Source organism: Aureobasidium melanogenum (assembly GCF_000721775.1).
Source record: "Aureobasidium melanogenum CBS 110374 unplaced genomic scaffold scaffold_19, whole genome shotgun sequence".
Classification (NCBI taxonomy): domain Eukaryota; kingdom Fungi; phylum Ascomycota; class Dothideomycetes; order Dothideales; family Saccotheciaceae; genus Aureobasidium; species Aureobasidium melanogenum.
The window spans coordinates 246,521-264,036 of record NW_024470071.1 but is presented as its reverse complement, the minus strand read 5'-3'; the positions used below and the strand labels follow the sequence as shown (position 1 = coordinate 264,036).

General features: G+C 49.7%; 6 protein-coding genes across 6 annotated transcripts; 3 read left to right on the top strand and 3 right to left on the bottom strand.

The window, feature by feature from the left end:
- Positions 1 to 715: 715 nt before the first annotated feature.
- M437DRAFT_54206 (NUC173-domain-containing protein) lies at positions 716 to 4,572 on the top strand (the record flags this gene model as incomplete). Its single annotated transcript, XM_041022649.1, has 2 exons — positions 716 to 778; positions 829 to 4,572. The coding sequence occupies 2 exons, from the start codon at positions 716 to 718 to the stop codon at positions 4,570 to 4,572; spliced, it is 3,807 nt and encodes a 1,268-aa protein (XP_040877568.1).
- A 348-nt stretch (positions 4,573 to 4,920) lies between these two features.
- M437DRAFT_77258 (uncharacterized protein) lies at positions 4,921 to 6,275 on the bottom strand (the record flags this gene model as incomplete). The annotated part of the gene is made up of 3 exons (XM_041026773.1): positions 4,921 to 5,639; positions 5,866 to 6,053; positions 6,187 to 6,275. The coding sequence occupies 3 exons, from the start codon at positions 6,273 to 6,275 to the stop codon at positions 4,921 to 4,923; spliced, it is 996 nt and encodes a 331-aa protein (XP_040877567.1).
- A 750-nt stretch (positions 6,276 to 7,025) lies between these two features.
- M437DRAFT_54176 (mitochondrial acetylornithine aminotransferase) lies at positions 7,026 to 8,322 on the top strand (the record flags this gene model as incomplete). Its single annotated transcript, XM_041022647.1, has 2 exons — positions 7,026 to 7,187; positions 7,243 to 8,322. 2 exons carry the CDS (start codon positions 7,026 to 7,028, stop codon positions 8,320 to 8,322), a joined length of 1,242 nt encoding a protein of 413 aa, XP_040877566.1.
- A 2,683-nt stretch (positions 8,323 to 11,005) lies between these two features.
- Positions 11,006 to 12,077, bottom strand: M437DRAFT_77256 (uncharacterized protein; the record flags this gene model as incomplete). The annotated part of the gene is made up of 2 exons (XM_041026772.1): positions 11,006 to 11,733; positions 11,939 to 12,077. 2 exons carry the CDS (start codon positions 12,075 to 12,077, stop codon positions 11,006 to 11,008), a joined length of 867 nt encoding a protein of 288 aa, XP_040877565.1.
- A 464-nt stretch (positions 12,078 to 12,541) lies between these two features.
- On the bottom strand, positions 12,542 to 14,429 carry M437DRAFT_77255 (uncharacterized protein; the record flags this gene model as incomplete). Its single annotated transcript, XM_041026771.1, has 5 exons — positions 12,542 to 12,965; positions 13,014 to 13,099; positions 13,151 to 13,614; positions 13,671 to 14,247; positions 14,298 to 14,429. The coding sequence occupies 5 exons, from the start codon at positions 14,427 to 14,429 to the stop codon at positions 12,542 to 12,544; spliced, it is 1,683 nt and encodes a 560-aa protein (XP_040877564.1).
- A 623-nt stretch (positions 14,430 to 15,052) lies between these two features.
- On the top strand, positions 15,053 to 15,376 carry M437DRAFT_68084 (uncharacterized protein; the record flags this gene model as incomplete). The annotated part of the gene is made up of 1 exon (XM_041025052.1): positions 15,053 to 15,376. The coding sequence occupies one exon, from the start codon at positions 15,053 to 15,055 to the stop codon at positions 15,374 to 15,376; it is 324 nt and encodes a 107-aa protein (XP_040877563.1).
- Between the last annotated feature and the right edge of the window lie 2,140 nt (positions 15,377 to 17,516).

Here is a 17,516-nt window from a genome sequence, read left to right as displayed (position 1 = left end):
ATTGCCGCCTCCTCGAGTGAGACGACGTGGGAAAAAACGAAGCAAAGCCTAGTCGCTCCATCGAGATCTTGGTGGAGGTCGACAATGCAAGACTATTTGTTGCCTGCAGCCGCGATGGGCATGTGTTATGTATGTCTTCCTCGATTGTGTTATCTTGCTTGTCTACTCATAGATATTATAACAATGTGTAAATTGGGGTTGCTCACACCTACTATACAGTATGCTTTGTCTGTGGTAGCATTGTGAAGTCAGAGAATCACGACCACGGTCTGTTTCTTGAAGAACTATAACCTTCGGCATTTCGACTGCAGATTTTGGTGTACTAGTTACCGAAAATGGTCTTCGGTAGGTGGGTGCAAGAACCACATGAGATGCCAATACTTGGAATCGAATCAGAAAACCTGGGTTGTGGTCAATATGTATGGGAACGACTTTGAATACAGTAGTGATGTATTTCCAGCATGCTAAAGCAATCATATCAGCAAAACAATCACAGAAGGACACTGCTGTTCCAAATGAACAATTCAAGAAATCAAGCCAGGGTCGTAGCATCAACAACAATGGTTTGATCAGGGTCCATTCCACTTCTTCGACAATTGGACCGTGCACTTATCGATAAAGAAAGTTGCAAGTTGTCGGGGATCAGAAAGTTCTCTCTTGGAGAGGCTGACCGAGACTTGACCAGTCGCTTGCTTGTACACACATCATGTCGACCATGTCGTTGAACGAGAGACTCGACAAGATCAGGTCGCAGCCCAAGCTGTCGGGCATGCAGCAGGTGAGTGGCTCCATCTGTTTTGTGGCCATATCAACTAACAAGAACTTCAGACCGCTGTCGTGCTCGGCGCAGTCGAAGATACTCTGCGTTCACAGAATGCTGAACAAACACCCACTGCCTACTTTGCAGCTCTTTTGTCGCTGCTGGCGCAGTTTGACATGTCCAACAAGGAAACCGCCTACGCCGTTGTATACCTTCTCGACCTCGTCACCCCTCACGTTCCCGCGCCTCTGTTGCGCTCAAAATTTAGTCAGATTCTAGGCAGTCTCGCCCCCGCTCTTACACACCCGGAAGCAGAGGCCCCCTTATTACGCTCGAGTATTGGATGTCTGGAATCGTTGCTGGTTGCACAAGATGCTCAAGCCTGGGCTCTCCCTGCTTCGTCGCTAAGTCCTCGTCGCGCAGTCTCTGGTCTGCTTGGTCTTGCCGCCGACCACCGTCCCAAGGTCCGCAAGCGAGCCCAGGATGCTCTTAGCAATGTCCTCAAGAACCCTCCACCCAGCCCTTCGCTCGATCACCCAGCTTCCGACATGGCTGCCGAAACCTCGATGCGCTTGCTCCAGGATGCTGCTGAGAAGTCTGCAAAAGCCAAGAAGGCAAAGAAAGGAGCAAAGGAACAAGAGAACGACCCTGCTTTGATGCACGCCTTGCAACTCGTCAAGGTTATCGCCACTGCTGCAAATGGATGGCCGTCGCGCAAGATCGACTCGCTGTGTGAGCTTTTGCTTGCAATCTCGAAGTCCAGCCACGAATTCCTTGTCATGTCCGCTTTCGAGGTCTTTGAGATTATCTTTGCTGGTTTGGCCAATGAGGTTTCTGCTGCAAAGCTGCCTCGTTTGTTGGAGGTTATTGGCGAGCTTCAGCCTTCTCAGAACGATTCGCAACTCCTTCCTCCTTGGATTGCCGTCATCTCAAGAGGATACGATGTTGCCGCTCAGCTCGACCCCGAGGAGACTTTTGCAAAATTACCAACACTTTTCACCCAAATTTCCGCCTTCCTCGCTTCTTCCTCGCACAACATCCGCATTTCTGCCTCGGAATGTCTGATCTCTTTCCTGAACACCTGCATTCCTGACTCAGTTCTCCTTGAGCCTTCAATTTACGACGAGAAGGTCTTTGAGAGTCTTGGAAACCAGGTTAATGATCTCCTCAGCATCAAATATCAATCTGCCTGGATGGAGGTCTTTTCCGTCATTGGTGCCATGTTCGACACATTGAAGTGGCGCTCTCAGGGTATCCTCAACACTGCTGTCAAGACTGTTGGTGATCTCCGTGGAAATGATTCGTTCTCTGGAAAGAAGGAGGCAGACGCTGTTCTCGGAAAGGCCATTACTGCCATGGGACCTGACAATGTTCTTGAAATTTTGCCGCTCAACTTGACCAAGCCTGTTCCCGGACAACCTGGACGTGCCTGGATGCTCCCTATCCTTCGTGACTCTGTCAGAAACACTCGCCTCGCTCACTTCCGTGCCGAGCTTGTTCCTCTCAGTGAGGCCATGTTCCAGCGTGTCTTGAACCACGGCGCTGCCGAGAAGACTATGGAGATCAAGATTTTTGAGACCATTGTTTCACAGATTTGGGCCACTCTTCCCGGATACTGTGACCTTCCCCTGGACGTCACTGAAGCTTTCGATCAAACATTTGCTGAGATGGTCGCAAACCTCCTCTACTCGCAACCTCAGCTCCGTACTGAACTTTGCAGAGCCCTCCAGAACATGGTCGAGTCGAACCAGACCGTGCTCTCCATCGAGGGCGAGGAAGACCTCGTCGCACAAGGCAGAGTCTCCAGAGCTGACGCACAGAAGAACATTCAGCATCTCTCAGGACTTGCTGGTAACATTCTCGCCGTTTTGTTCAACGTCTACAGCGAGACTCTACCTCAATACCGTGGAACCATTCTCCAGGCAATTAATGCCTACCTCAGTATCACTCCTGAGGCAGAGCTGATGGAAACTTTCACCCGTGTCGCTTCTATGCTCGAATCATCTCTCGGTGAGAGCGGACCTCAGACCCAAGCCGACAAGCAAAAGGAAACCAAGGGTCCCAACAAAATGCCTCCCATGTCTCACACTCTTATGGATCTGGTCATCACAATTTCTATCTACCTTCCTCGTGAGAGTTTTGCTGGACTCTTCAACATGGCCGCCATCATCGTCAACAACGACGCTGACCCGCAGCTGCAGAAGAAGGCCTACAAGCTAATTCCTCGTCTTGCTGAATCAGAATCTGGTCGTGCAGCTATCGTCGAGCGTAACTCCGACTTGCAGCAACTCCTTCTCCAGGCTGGTCCTAAGGCTGCTGCACCTTCTCGTCGCGACCGTTTGACTGCCATCTCTCAAATCATCCCCGCCCTTCCCAAGGAAGACCTCCACTTTATCCCCTCCATCCTCTCCGAAGTCGTCATCAGCGCAAAGGAGGTCAACGAGAAGGCACGAACTGCCGCTTTTGAACTTCTTGTCCAGATGGGTGAGAAGATGGCCGAAGGTGGTACCGTTGTTAACGCAAAGGTCCCTCACATGCCCGATGATGCCGCTCCTGTAGAAGCCAGTCTGGAAGAATACTTCACCATGGTTTCCGCTGGTCTTGCTGGATCCACTCCTCACATGATCTCCGCCTCCATCACTGCTCTCGCTCGCCTTCTCTACGACTTCCGCAACACCCTCTCCGAGCCTGTTATCCTTGACCTCGTCCAAACAATGGATCTGTTCCTCACATCTGCCAACCGTGAAATCGTACGATCATGCCTTGGTTTCGTCAAGGTTTGCGTGCTCTCTCTTCCCACAGATCTCATGCGTCCCCGTCTTGCGACTCTTATCCCCAACCTCATGGTTTGGAGTCACGAGCACAAGGCCCACTTCAAGCTTAAGGTCAAGCACATTTTCGAGCGCATGATCAAGCGTTTCGGTGTCGAGATCGTTGAGAAGCACTGCCCCGAAGAAGACAAGAAACTCATTGCCAACATCCGCAAATCGCGCGACCGTGCAAAGAGAAAGAAGGAAGCTGGAAAGGACGACGATGCCGAAGCCGACGATGCAACAACCACACGCAAAGGCAAATTCGAGTCAGAATACGACGAGCAAGTCTACGGCAGTGACGAAGACGACTCTGGCTCTGACATTTCCGACGACGAGGTGCTGGGTCGCTCGGCAGCCAAGGGCCGCAAGGCCAAGTCAGCGGGCGGCAACACCTTCATCGTCGAAGACGAAGACGAGCCCCTCGACTTGCTGGACCGCAAAGCCCTTGCCAACATCTCTTCCACCATCCCCTCTAAATCACGCACTGCACCTGCAACCCGCAAACCCGCCAAGATGGACCTGGACGGCAAACTTGTCTTCAACGATGCAGACTCTGACGACGAAATCATGGAGTTCGATGATAATGGCAACGCTGCAAGTCTTGAAGATGGAATTAATGCTTACGTCGAAGCCATCAAAGGCAGAGACGCAGCCATCCGCGGCCGCGGCGGAAAACTCAAATTCAAGAACCGTGGAAACAAGAATGCCGCAGATGATGACAACGATGAAATGGAAGTTGATGTCAAGGAGTTTGCTGATGCGCGTGCCAAACCCCAACGAAGGAGTCTTGGTGGCGAGCGTGGGTCTGCTGGCCGTGGTGGCAGAGGTGGTCGTGGCGGTCGTGGAGATTCTCGCGGTGGACGTGGTGGTAGAGGTGGTAGAGGTGGTTCGTTTGGCGATCGTAGAGGTGGTGGTCATCATGGTGTTAACAAGGGCCGTTTTGCACCCAAGGGTCAGGGCCAGAGAGATGAGCACCGCAACAGAGCTAGCAGAGCTTAAAGAGTCGTGTGTGTGTGCAAAGATTTGCAAAAAGTCATGGATGGGAAGTTAGGTGCATAGGAGTTGTTTCCTTGTTAGTTTGTTAGATATCATTATTTCATACCTGAAATGTATAGCGTTGTTTGTCTTTGCTAGATCTATGTTCGCAGTCGTTGAAATGAATCTGATTTGCGAAGGGTTAGCGGTGAAATGGTGGCAGTCTGAAACGGAGTAGGTCAAGGCAAGGCCTGTGTCTCATCATCTCTATCAGGATGATCTGCATTGTGTATACCGAGAGCAATTTGACACTCTGCAGTACTTCAACACATCTTCCCTCGCCCAGGCTTCCAATTAAATCAAACGACCCTTTCACACCTCTTTCCTCGCAAGAAAAGCATTCATGTATCCAAAAGGCCAAGTATGCAACCTCCTCACACCCACAAACCTCCACCCACCACACTCTGCCACAGTGATCTTCTCGCCCACTCCGGCTGCAGCTCTATCTTCCACAATCCTCGCTTTTTCGCCCAAAGCACTTTCCACCAATACCAACATTTCTCTAAAGGTGCGTGTACGCAAACAACTCACCACCCCATCCCAAGCCTGCACAAACGGCAAGATAGGAAAAACATAAGTAAAAAGAATATGTAAAGGATGATGCAAGAACCAGAATACTGTGACGAGGAAAAGGAGAAAAGGTTCAAGCAACATAAGTCCCAACATGCCCAAACTCCTATCCTGAAGTTCGAGGATACAAACCCCATCTGCAGTTTCCAAAGCTCCCTTCATGACACTCTGTGCATTTTCCTCGTCAAAATGGTGGAAAGCAAGATTGTAGAGGTGAATGGATTTATGATCGCCTGTGGATGTTGACACAGAAGAGGTTTTGGAGATGACAAGGGGAGGAGAGGAAGAAGGGGAGGTGGCGTCTACGGGTTGAGGGATGAAAGATAGGTTGGCAGAGTGGGAGGATAAGAGCATCCAGGCGTCGAGGTTCGGATGGATGTCGGAGAGGCGGAAGGGGATGGGTGGTTGGTTTAAGCGGGTTCGGGTTTTGTTTATTGATTTTTCGATCACAGGGGTGGGACCTATGGATGGGGTCTATTAGGACTCTGATCTGTAAAGAGGTCGACGCTGTGATCTTCCTCCAACAAATCATGGATTGATTCGCATGAGTGATAATTTTTTCTCGCTTGGGTATTGTTCTCTTGCAGAAAAGCACAAGTCGTGGATCTAAGTGCTAGAGTCGACCTCATCATAGCTCTTCTATAGCTGTGATAATATCACAGCTCTTCAATAGCGTAATATGCTTACCTCCTGCTCCAGAGCAAAAGTCGATCACGAAATACTGCTCTGTGTCGATATCTGGAAAATCATCGAGAAAGGAATGTATGAGTCTAGCTGCCAATTCTGCCGGAGCTGTCGTTTGTATAATCGGAAGTTTGCGTGTCCATTGAGCAGTAAGCATATCCTGGCAACAGTGCTTGATAAATGACGGCGTTCTGGACGAACGAAGTCAGAAAATGTGTATGAATCTCGTATTCACTTGGACGCATATGGCTGCCAATACCGGGCAGCAAGATACAGAGAATTTCGAAAGGGTCCTCTGGGAATATGTGTCGATGCTGTACTTACATAGCCAAATCACACCACTCGAAGAGATGCCATCTTGATGGTACTGGCTGTACCTGTAGAAGCTGGCGAATCTGATCGATGACTATCATGATCGACTAGTTTGTAGAGAAACCTTCAATTTATGAACGGTATTGATTGCGAATACACAGATGGTCGTTGAGAGCACTTGGCCATTCAGGTGTTCAAGGTTATGGGTACGTCATCGCACCGCGCAAGGAAAAGCTGTGCATGTGATTGGAGCCATTTATTGCATGAGATAGACAACCAAGACAGTCAAGCTGCATGGGACCAATAGCGTTGTTTGACTGACATGTTGGATGTCTGTCTTGTAAATGCATTGGGTGCGTACTTGACGCGTGGTGGTCAAGAGGTTGGAGCTGTCATAGAGTCTTGAGGCACATACAGGGCGGCGAGACCGGGCAAGTCAAAGCCGAGATCGGGAATGACTCCGTTCTGGACCGAACAATTGCATATCGAAGTCCCACCTTGATAAGAAAAGTTTCATGACTCAACGAGCAGCTGCCATCTGCCCGGGGAAAAAGTTGTCATTTGTCTGAATTGTTTCTGTTCTTGTATATCCATCGTCATGTCTTTCCGTATTTGTTCTTCGCGATTGAGCGCATCGCTCAGACCGTCACTGGCTCTCCGCCGTGGTTATGCCTCGCCGACAGCATCCAACCTGCCTGCCGGACTCCAGAATGCCATCCAAGTGCGCAATCATGCTGAGACTATGTCCCATGGAGTGAATTGACAATGAGCAGAAAGAGGCATCTCTGGCCACACCAGATCCTCCGTCAGACTCGCAGACCAGCCGTCTCGTAGGCCAGTCGACTCCTTACATGGTCCCTACCTATGTTCGCCCTCCGCCCATGTTCCAGAAGGGAGAAGGCTGCTTCTTGTGGGACGTCGAGAACAGACAATACCTCGACTTCACATCAGGAATCGCCGTAAATGCCTTGGGTCACTGTGATCCCGAGATGTCCAAGCTGCTCGCTCAGCAAGTCAGTCACAAATTTGCCCTACAAGTCAATACACCCATACTGATGCTCCAACCAGGCGCAAACCCTCGTTCACACTTCCAACCTATACCACAACCCCTGGACTGGTGCATTGTCCAAGCTGCTCGTAGAAAAGACGGTCGAGTCGGGAGCCATGTCTGACGCAGCACGAGCTTTCATCTGCAACTCTGGTTCCGAGGCCAACGAGGCTGCTATCAAGTTCGCCCGCAAGTGTGGCCGCATGGCCGATGAGTCAGGAAACAAGCATGAGGTTGTCTCGTTCCACAACTCTTTCCACGGCCGCACAATGGGCTCGCTGTCTGCCACTCCCAACCCCAAGTACCAGAAGCCTTTCGGTCCCATGGTTCCTGGCTTCAAGTATGGCACCTACAACGACATCGACGCCATCAACGACTTGGTCACCGAAAAGACTTGCGGTGTCATCATCGAGCCTATTCAGGGTGAGGGTGGTGTCAATGTTGCAACCGACGACTTCCTTCTCGCCCTTCGTCGTCGCTGCACAGAAGTTGGCGCCGTCTTGATCTACGATGAGATTCAATGCGGTCTTGGTCGTACTGGTACCATGTGGGCTCACGGTGCTCTTCCCAAGGAAGCTCACCCCGACATCCTGACCACCGCAAAGGCCCTCGGCAACGGCTTCCCCATTGGTGCTACAATTGTCACTGAGAACGTCTCTAGCAAGATCGTGACCGGTGACCACGGAACCACTTTCGGTGGCAACCCTCTTGGTTCCCGTCTCGCACACTACATCGTTGGTCGTCTGTCCGGCGCCGAGATCCAGGACGGCGTCATCCAGAAGGAGAAGATCTTCCGCAAGCGCTTCGAGCAGCTCAAGCAAAAGTACCCCGATGTCATCACCGAAGTCCGTGGACGTGGTCTCCTGCTCGGTGTCCAGCTGTCTCAAGACCCCACTCCTGTCATCACCGCCGCCCGTGAACGCGGTCTCTTGATCATCACTTGCGGAACCAATACCCTCAGATTCGTTCCTCCGCTTATCATCTCCGAGTCTGAGATTGAGCAGGGCATGAACATTCTCGAGGATGCCATGAAGGCTGTTTTCAGAACCGATGAGCACATTCCTGGCACAGATGGCCAGCAGGAGATGCGTTCCTCGTAAAGAGACAACACTTGTTGATAATGTCGTCATTTAGCTTTGACTTTTGTTTTCCAAAAAAAAGTGCATGGCGTTGGTGGAGGGGTATGTGTGTACGTGAATAGATCAATCTACAATTTCCTACCAATAAATCTTATTGAGAGCCACCGACTCAGTCAGTCCCTTTCACCTGTTCCCTCACACTATAAAAGCATTCGTCTCTGCCTGGTTGGCAAGGTGCAACTCCGTCATGTCACTGCCCTATGGGCAAGCCCCCCGTGCAGGTGCCACAGACCTTGCGGGTGAACGCTGAATCTACTGCACCAGTCATCACTGGACCCAAGGCCAACTCGATGTCGACGAAGGAGCCAAGCTCACTGAACTTATGACCCAACCCAGTCAACCTGCTGCACCCCAATCCACTAGCGAATCGACCCAAACCGCTCCATCTCAGTGGAAGGGCCCGAAGAAGCGTCAACCCAACCTGGCTGTCAATTCAGCAGCAGCCCATCCAACGTTATATACGTGATACTATGGGAAGATCAAGACTGCTTCAAAAGCGGCCATGAGAATACTACTCTGAGATGCTCTCGCTATGGTAGTTAAGGATGGAGCTCTCAGCGTCAATGATCTTGCGAACCTCCGCCTTGCTTCTAAACATACCAAAATCCATGCTTCTAGCGTTCTAGCCTGGGGCCTGTTCGCTGACGTCCACATTCCATTTACTCGTGATGGGTGGATCTTCTCAACTCAGGTCAAGGACCCACAACGCCCCCACCTCCAGCGATCAGGCTAGGTAATTCTTTCTACACGGGGTTGCCATTCTCATCTCACTCAGCTGCTCTGGATAAGTATTTTGAAACAAGTCAACATCATCATCATAGTGTTAGGTCGTGAGAGAAGCAAACCTACTCCTGAATGATGGGTCTGCTCACTTTTTCTGCCTCTCGAAATCGTCATTGTTCTCCCCATGACTGCGATCCTTAAAAGTGTAACTTCTGTGAGCAATGTGTTGTCACCTTTGGATCGTTCTTGAAACCACTCAATCAATCTCTTGGCTTGTGTTTGACTTCTTCAGCTTTTGGAAGCGACACTCTTCTTGGACTCTTGTCATATTGATCGTAGGATAATGCAGGATCTATGACCAAACTTTACTACCATGATAGCAACCCGTTCACCCGTTCATCTTCAGCAAAGACTCTCTATTCGCAACATCTGACGAGATTGGTAGGATGCCGACTGCCCCAGTTGTCCCTGCAGAATCGATTTGAATGCTGCCTGCCGAAAGGAGAAACAAATGGTGATCTTCTTAGTGGGCAACACTTCAGTCGTGCACGTTGTGTTTCTCCAAGCCTCGACATGCAAAGTATGATGACAAGGCCGTGGCAAAAGTTCGATCAGTATTCGAGACCGTTCATACCCATTCTTGTATGGTTACAGATACTCTGGAGAACGTGTTGATGAAGAAGTGGTCGCCCACGGACTGGCGATTGAAGCATTAACAGATTGATGCACTCATGTTTATACGCTCGATGATGTCAACCTTTCCCATCCGGAGCCCGCTGTAAAGATGCTGATGGATAAACCTCTCGAAAAGGACTTGATTTCGTCCTCATCACCAGTGAAGTTGGTGTTGGCAGTGAGTGGGCTACATCAGGAGAGAGACGAGGGTCATATCTGGATGCTATTATTGATATGTCATGTAGTAACAGGATCATTCAGACTCGGTACCGATCTGTGTCATGTAATCTATCCGTATCCCATCTGGGGTATTTTGATTCATGTCGCCGCTACCATATAGCAATTGGTAAATTTTGTTCCACGTCTCTCGCTCTTTTCTCACAAGTTCGATCAGATCTTCGACAGAACTCCCAAGAGACCCTTCTTCGTAGTCTACCGTGCGGTTTGCACGCTTTACTGGGTACATGGCCCTATCTTCGGTGTTCAGGTGCTCATTTGCTGCCGGTTCTCCAGGGGAATTTTCTGACCCCTGGGTGGCTTTCTCGACGACATCATGCTGACGATTATGTTCATGGGTTGAATAGTAATCTTGGATCAACAAGCTCAAAAGTCAGCCGGTGAACAAATGCTTCATGGAAGTGTGACATCTACCGAAGGATGCCTCTTTTGCCTCTTCAAAGGTTTGATTCGTCATGGTATGTTGGCGCGCCATGGTATTCGTACAGCACTTTTGACAGGGAAATGTATCAATCTCTGAATCGAATCGTGAGGATTTGGATATTGGAATCGACCGACGCAAGGCTGCGACCCTCTGTAGCTTGTGGCTCTGCGATGCTTCTTCAGGCTCTTGTATTTTCTCGAGTGGATCAAATTCCGAGTATGGAGGCAAGTCTTCGTTGCATGACTTTTGTTTCGACAGGAATCTTTTTAGAAAGCCTTTGAGGGATGGAGGATTACTCATGATGGTTCGTAGAAAGCGAAGATAAGAGTAGAAAGTCCAGGTAGAATGCCTGTGTTCAGAATCGACAGACGTCGATGACCACGTGTCTAGAGTCAAGAATCGTAGAAACCTTGCTTAGATCATGACATGGGCTGATTGGAAGTTGAAACCATATAAAGTCAACGATGAGCAAGTTTGAGCAAATTGATATCCACTGGAGACGGCGAAACTCAGGTACGATTAGCATTATCAATAGTCAGTTCATGCCAGAGAATAAATTCGAGCACTGTGATATCAGCTCGATAGTCAATTAGCAATGCGCCAGAGGTACCAACTCGAGATCAACAATGGTACCGTAAACGGCAGCGTCTTCGCATAACGCAACACCGTCCTCCTCAACCCCAGCATCAAACACAAGAATACCCTCTCTTGCAACTCTTCAGTCTCATTGACCCTCGGGAACTCAACATCAGGAATTTCCTTGCCCAAAAACTCACACAACGGTTCCCACCCACTTCCCAACTTATACACCAACAATCTTTCCTTAGGCACCAGTTTCTTGATCAAAGCATTATGCTCCAAATACCCTTGTCTAGCTTTCTTCTTCCAATCATCAAAACTATCCGCTTGCCAATACCCACGCATAAGAAATTCTCCAATCTGACCTTGCTTACCAATAAACCCAGGATCCAGTTTTACCAATATTCTAGTCATGGGTGCTGCAAAACTCTCAATGACATTCCTCTCAAAACTCTTGTACCAAGTTTCTACGTCTCTTTCTACGAGTACGACTTTGGCGGAGGGATAAGCGGTAATGAGTTCGGGGCCAAAAGCATTGATGGGGGAATCTGTGACTGCAGAGACGTGGCCGAGCAGAGCGTCCCATTCGGTGAGGGTGAAGGGCTTTTCGTCGGCTTGGGGAGAGTATTTTCTGCGAAGGGCGGAGAGCCAGAGGTCGAGGTCTGGAGGGTTTTCCATCATGGAGATGTAGTGGTAGGTTGGGTAGCCGAGGATTTCGTGGGCTGCTTTCATTGCTGTGGATGGGGTGCTAGTCAGTCGCCAGAAGGATGTATACATGCAATGAACAGCAAGCTCGTAACGGGTCTATACTAGAAATAACAAGTCAAAAGAAATCGCTCTTGCCAATTCAACCAAAATAGATCTTTTTCTATCCTTCTGCAATGTCACGCGCAAGTTTGAGTCTTGACTTGACCACCAAAGAACAAGAAGCATACTCACACATAGTACCAGTCCGCCCCAAACCAAGCGACAGCACTTCCATAGGAACAACACGTTTAAATCCCGTCCGATCAATATTCGTCTGAGCATAAATCTCAGGATACTTCTCTTTGAGCGATAAATTTTTCTTCGATGCCATTTTGACGCAAAAGGTCTGTAGCCTTAGACAAAGTTAGTGACAAGAGGGTCATCATTGTCGAACGTATTATTTAGTGATGCGAAGGAAGGAGCGGAGTCCTGAAGGATTTCTGGGCGTCTGACAGCAATCTATCTGATTGCATGGGTTATGCTGCAGTGTCGGTTGCCAGTATCCAATAATGCTCTTTTCCGAGAGACATTAGTGGAAAATATACAATGAGTGTCAAATCGGCCTGTTAGCTCAAAAGATCTTACAACCTCTATTTTCGGTTATTCTGATGATCCTCACACTTATCGACAGAGAAAACTTGTTTCGGCACACGGTTTGTTCATCATTGTTCTGAGGCATTGCTGCATTTCATACTTTACATGCTTTTCCTACAAGCATGTTTCGTTACATCGTGATGGTCGCAACACCGACCACAGAGCCAGTCCTTGTAAACCTCAACCCACCTCAGTCCTAATCTAGGATCTCCAGATGTGGGGCACAGCATTGCCAGTAGTCGAAGCACTGGCACTGGCGCTGGCACTAGCACTAGCAGTCGAGGTAGGAGGCAAAGCCACATACGACTCAGTGTGAGTAGCGTTGGGCGTACCATAGCTAGTCAAGTTTGCAGTAACCATCTCAGTGCCGTCTGCAATGTTCCAGTGGTTGATAGTACGGTTGAAGAGAGCAAGAGCACCCCGGGGTTGGTAGTAAGGCACCTCGTGTCCGGCTTCGTAGACACGGAGGAAACTGAAATTACCGTATTGGCGGACCTCTCCATACTCGGTGCCATCGACGGTGAAGGGCTCGTAACCGGCTGCGGCAAACTCCTTGCTGTGAGTGTAGTTGACGGCGAGTGAGATGGCTTGTCCACCGAACCAGTTGCAGATGTAGTCGGCGTCACTGTGCGACTGTTAGTAGAAAATCGATGCGCTTGATCGAGATTCTTACCCATAGTACAAGCTGACACGGAGTCCCTGGGAAAGCAAGTTTTCAATATCTTTCAAGAAGCTGTTGTAAACAAAGTCTCCGGTGGACTAAAATGCATAGTAGATGTCATCGTTGGACTCTGTGTAATTGAGACTGACACCAAGAGCGTTCTGAACTTCAGCAAGGTTCAAGAAATCGGCAAAGTACTCAGGAGGAGTAGGGTCATCGCTTGGATGTCTGATATCGTATGTTCCGCGTCCAGAGAAGCTGTAGTAGGGACCCTCTACGTTGTCTCTGCACATGTCTTGTGCCTCGGAGCAGAGAGTCTTGGTGGCAAGGTTGTCTTGACCAGTCTCTCTGGCTTGACGGCAGTAGTCAACCAAGTCAAGACATCCATTGGGCATGGTCAGAGCGAATTTCATGTAGTTGTAGACAGTGTCGTTGACAGCCTTGATACCGTATGTGTTGTTGACAGCAAATTCGGGGTAGTGAGGGGCCTGAACCATCTCATCGATGATTCCGTTTCCGATACCAAGGGTGTTGAAGTCGAGCTTGACACCAGGGATGGTTCCGTTGGAGATAAGCTTGTTCTGGTTGTTGAAGTAGTTGAAGAAGGATGGTCCTGTAATCGCTTCATGTCAGACATTGAATTCAAATTATTGAACTGATACTCCGTACCGTAGTGACCACCATAACTTTCAGTCCAGAGGTTGAACTCCTTGTTGCTGCCAATCTCGGCATCGAGTTGAGGCAAAGCACCGAGGAACCCTTGAAGAACGTGCCAAGCTGCAACAGCTGCAAGGTCGGTAGTATCAATCTCTGTTGCGTTGATGACAGGGTAGATGCCAGTAGCATTGGCCAACGTTGCGTTCTCAAAAGAACCAGTGACAGGGTTCAACGAGCCCTTTTCTTCCTCCTGGTAACTGAAACCAACACCGAATGGCTGGGACAGGAACAACATGTTAGATACCTCATTCCAACTGTAGGGATTGACTTGGGTGGTAAGATTGGCGGTAACGTTGCAAGGACCAAGTTCCTGGAACAGGCCAATGAGAGAGTCGCTTCCCGGACCTCCATTGAGCCACAATGTGATGGGGTCCTTTGCAGGGTCGTTTCTAGACTCGAAGAACCAGAAGAAGGTGTGCATATCAGGAGCAAGATCAATGTAACCCGAGTATGAGTTCACACCAGGCGTGGTCTCACAGATGCCCTCCTTGCCAGGCTCCTTGTAACGAATGGTCACATTGGTAGGAGTCTGTGATCAAAATTAGACAGCATCAACCAAAATGATTGTTTAGCACCTACAGTGATGGTCTTGAGACCAGTAGCATTGGCAGGGAAGTACTGTCTCTTGTCAAGAACTGGAACGAGAGCAGATGCTCCAGTAGCTGAAAGCAGGGCAGCTGCGCTGCTCAGCACAATCTTTCCTCCGAGCATCTTGGTGGTGATGAGGAAAGAACGAAGCAATACACACGATGGAAAAGATCTCAATGCTTTATTTTATACTTTCCTTCTCCGCACCTCAAGGGCTTCGATGGAAGCCTATCTGCTGTACAATGAGCTAGTCCGCATGATGGATACGAGATGATTGGCAATGATGAGCGATGGTTATTGGCAACTAAACTCCAACAAGCAGCTCGAAGGTCGGCAGCAGAAGATGCCATAGCAGCTAAAGTGTTGCCTGGAGTCTTATGACGTTTTAGCGCGGTGATAAGAGATAAAAGAGCGCACCAAGACGTTCTTGTCAGTCGGTCCAAGGCTTTTTTCGAAGCTTGATATCGCAGTGCTACTCCTACGGGAACGTGTCCTTGCGTCGGCCGACGTTCACCTCACTTGGACTGATTACAATGCCATCACAGTTCTGTGCATTGTGCATCTCCTTGTGTGTTTTACAGCAGCATACGATTAGCGAAGTCAAGATTGAAGTGGTTGGTCAATGAGCTGCCTTTTTAGGTCGTATTGTCGACGATCATTCGAAGTTGGAAGGAGCTTTTGGAAAGTTGGAGGGCATGGGCCGACCCGTGGTTTCACCGAACATATCTTCATGTTTGTCCTTGAAAATGCCAGAGGCTGGAGTGTGTGTTGTGCACCTGAGGGATTTCACACGTTTGGTTGCTGGGCTTCAAGAAGATTGTTCGCAAGACGTTGAGCTCCATGCATTGTGGAAGGCAGTCGCCAGCCGTCTGTTGCCAGATGCACGGCGGAAAGACTCCGAGGGAGAGGCTGCGGATGTACTGCGTTATGATGTACGAAGTATCCTCGCCATGAATCATGGCAAGAAGAGCATGGTGATGTGCTCCGGCCTGCTTTCGTGGGCAATTGTCGGTGTAGGAGTGAATGTCTTCCGCGGCGCCGTGATGGCTGGTGACGGTGGCTGGCATTAGACACGGATATGTCAATTCATCAGACTGGTGACTTCTTTTCCGATGGCCAACTTCCCATCGCACAGCATGGATTTCGGACAGGCTTCGCAGCTGCCACTTGGAGAAAAGAGTGATGACGGCATAGCCTAAACAGCTGGTATACAGTGGCGCTCGTATTACAGCTTCGACGATCAGATACGTTGCTTCCCACAGGCTAAATCCGATATAGAGGCTATGGAGATACTTGCGCGGTGGGCAAGTGTCTCACTGCTTCTGATGCACGACACTTCGTCTCACTGCGTTGTGCGACAATGCTAGCTCTTCAGAAACCACTTCTGCCGTCAACCGTAGCTCCCCTGTCGGCATGCGGTGATGCAATGCAAGCACTTGGCCACCCACTGGCTTCAATCAACTTTTCATGTATACAGGGTACCGTGCGCTGTCAATGTAAATTGCACTCTGCTATGCACGTACAAGGTACTCCATAAATCCACTCGGATCGCACCGGTCGACGGGTCAAGATACGAGAACACACTTTATCGATTGGTTCGTCCAACCGTCATCTTGTATAGAGGCCCACCCGAGGACCGCGGTGGGCACTTTCAGGCTTCAAGCTCATGGTTCAAGGCCCACAAACTGTCGGAAACCTGATATTGCAGGTGAAACTCTGCGAAGAAAACACGAGCAGCTGAATGATAGAAGTGCAACAATTGTGAAGCATGCAAGATGAAGCGCTCAAGGTGTGCACCAGAAACAAGCGCTGCTCCACGATCAGAGAGCGTCTGGCAAGCGCTCGCCCGCGGTCAAATCCTCGATGGACTGCTCTTGATCAGCGATGCACGGCTGCGATCAACATTGGTACTGTAGGAATTGATGGGTGTGCGCTTCGGCCAGTTGCGGCTCTCCATTTCAGCCAGTCATGTCTGTCACGAAAAAAAGAACACATGATTCAGCGAATAAACGGTTGCAAGTGGGCAGGTCCTTGATGGAAAAGAATCCATGTCGCTATTGCTCATGCTGCTCTCAGCACATTAGGTGGCAAAATTCCTCTGTTCTGATGTTTTACGTGGATTGAGGCTTGTCTTGCTTGCGACTCATTGAAATCGATTCTGCGAAGGAACTGCCCCAGGCGATTGCTTTGCTTGTAAAGCGGCTTTCCCTCGGACCCACGACCTAAAAACGTCGGCAGGCGCTTGGACTACTTGAATAGCGATAGCGAACGATTTAAACTCCAAGCTCTCGTATTTGTGGCTGCCATAAGCTCCACAGCACATCATTGGGAAATTTGACAACCCGAACAAGTTACGGTAGAGTGCCAAAGGAACCGAAGACAAGGAGAAAGAGAGTTTCTGATAGCAGAACGGTAAGATATGCAGGTACGTCTAGAAGATAGAGCATCGGCGTAGGCATGAGCAAGTGCAGTGAAAGGAGAAGGTGTTTCAGGTGTCGGCTCCCCACAGCAAGAGTAGGGCCTACACTGACACGAGTCGCATACTTTCTCTACAGCAAGCAGAGAAAGGCCGTAGCACAGCAAGTCGGAGGTGTTTCGTTCTTGCCAATTCGACAAGGGGGGGAGCCGGACGCATGTATAAGCAGGGAGTGGATTACGTGTTTGGACTTGGTGTAGTATGAGGCGCCACACCGGAGCAGAAACTCACGGCGGACATACGCCTTCGAATCAAGTCGCCATATATACTCAGCCCAGCCGGTGTTGCGGGTCAGGGGGAGGCTCTTGAATGGCGCGATCAGGACATGTCGTCGAGAAGTCGTCTGCAGACTGCACAGGTGGAAGCAAAGAGTAGCGTTTCAGGATCTAACACATACAGACGGGGCGAGAAGGAGATGCAGCACGGCAAATTGGTTTGATGCAGGATGCAAAAGTGGTTCTGGCCCTTGATTCGTGAGATGGCGTCTAACCCTGGCCGTTGGACTTGGTGACGGAGGGGTCCAAGTGACAGGCGGGGCTTACCAGCCCGAAATAGAACACGAGGAGACCATAGCGCGTGCGGGAAGAACCGCGAAGTGTAGCAGCAGGAGAGTGGTTGGTTGGAGGCTTGTTTGCGAAAGTTGGATGAAATAGAGACGATGCATGGGCAGAGATCGGCTTCGTCTAGAATTGCTGCAAGACGAGATTTTTCTTTTGTTTGGCGCCCGCTCTGCC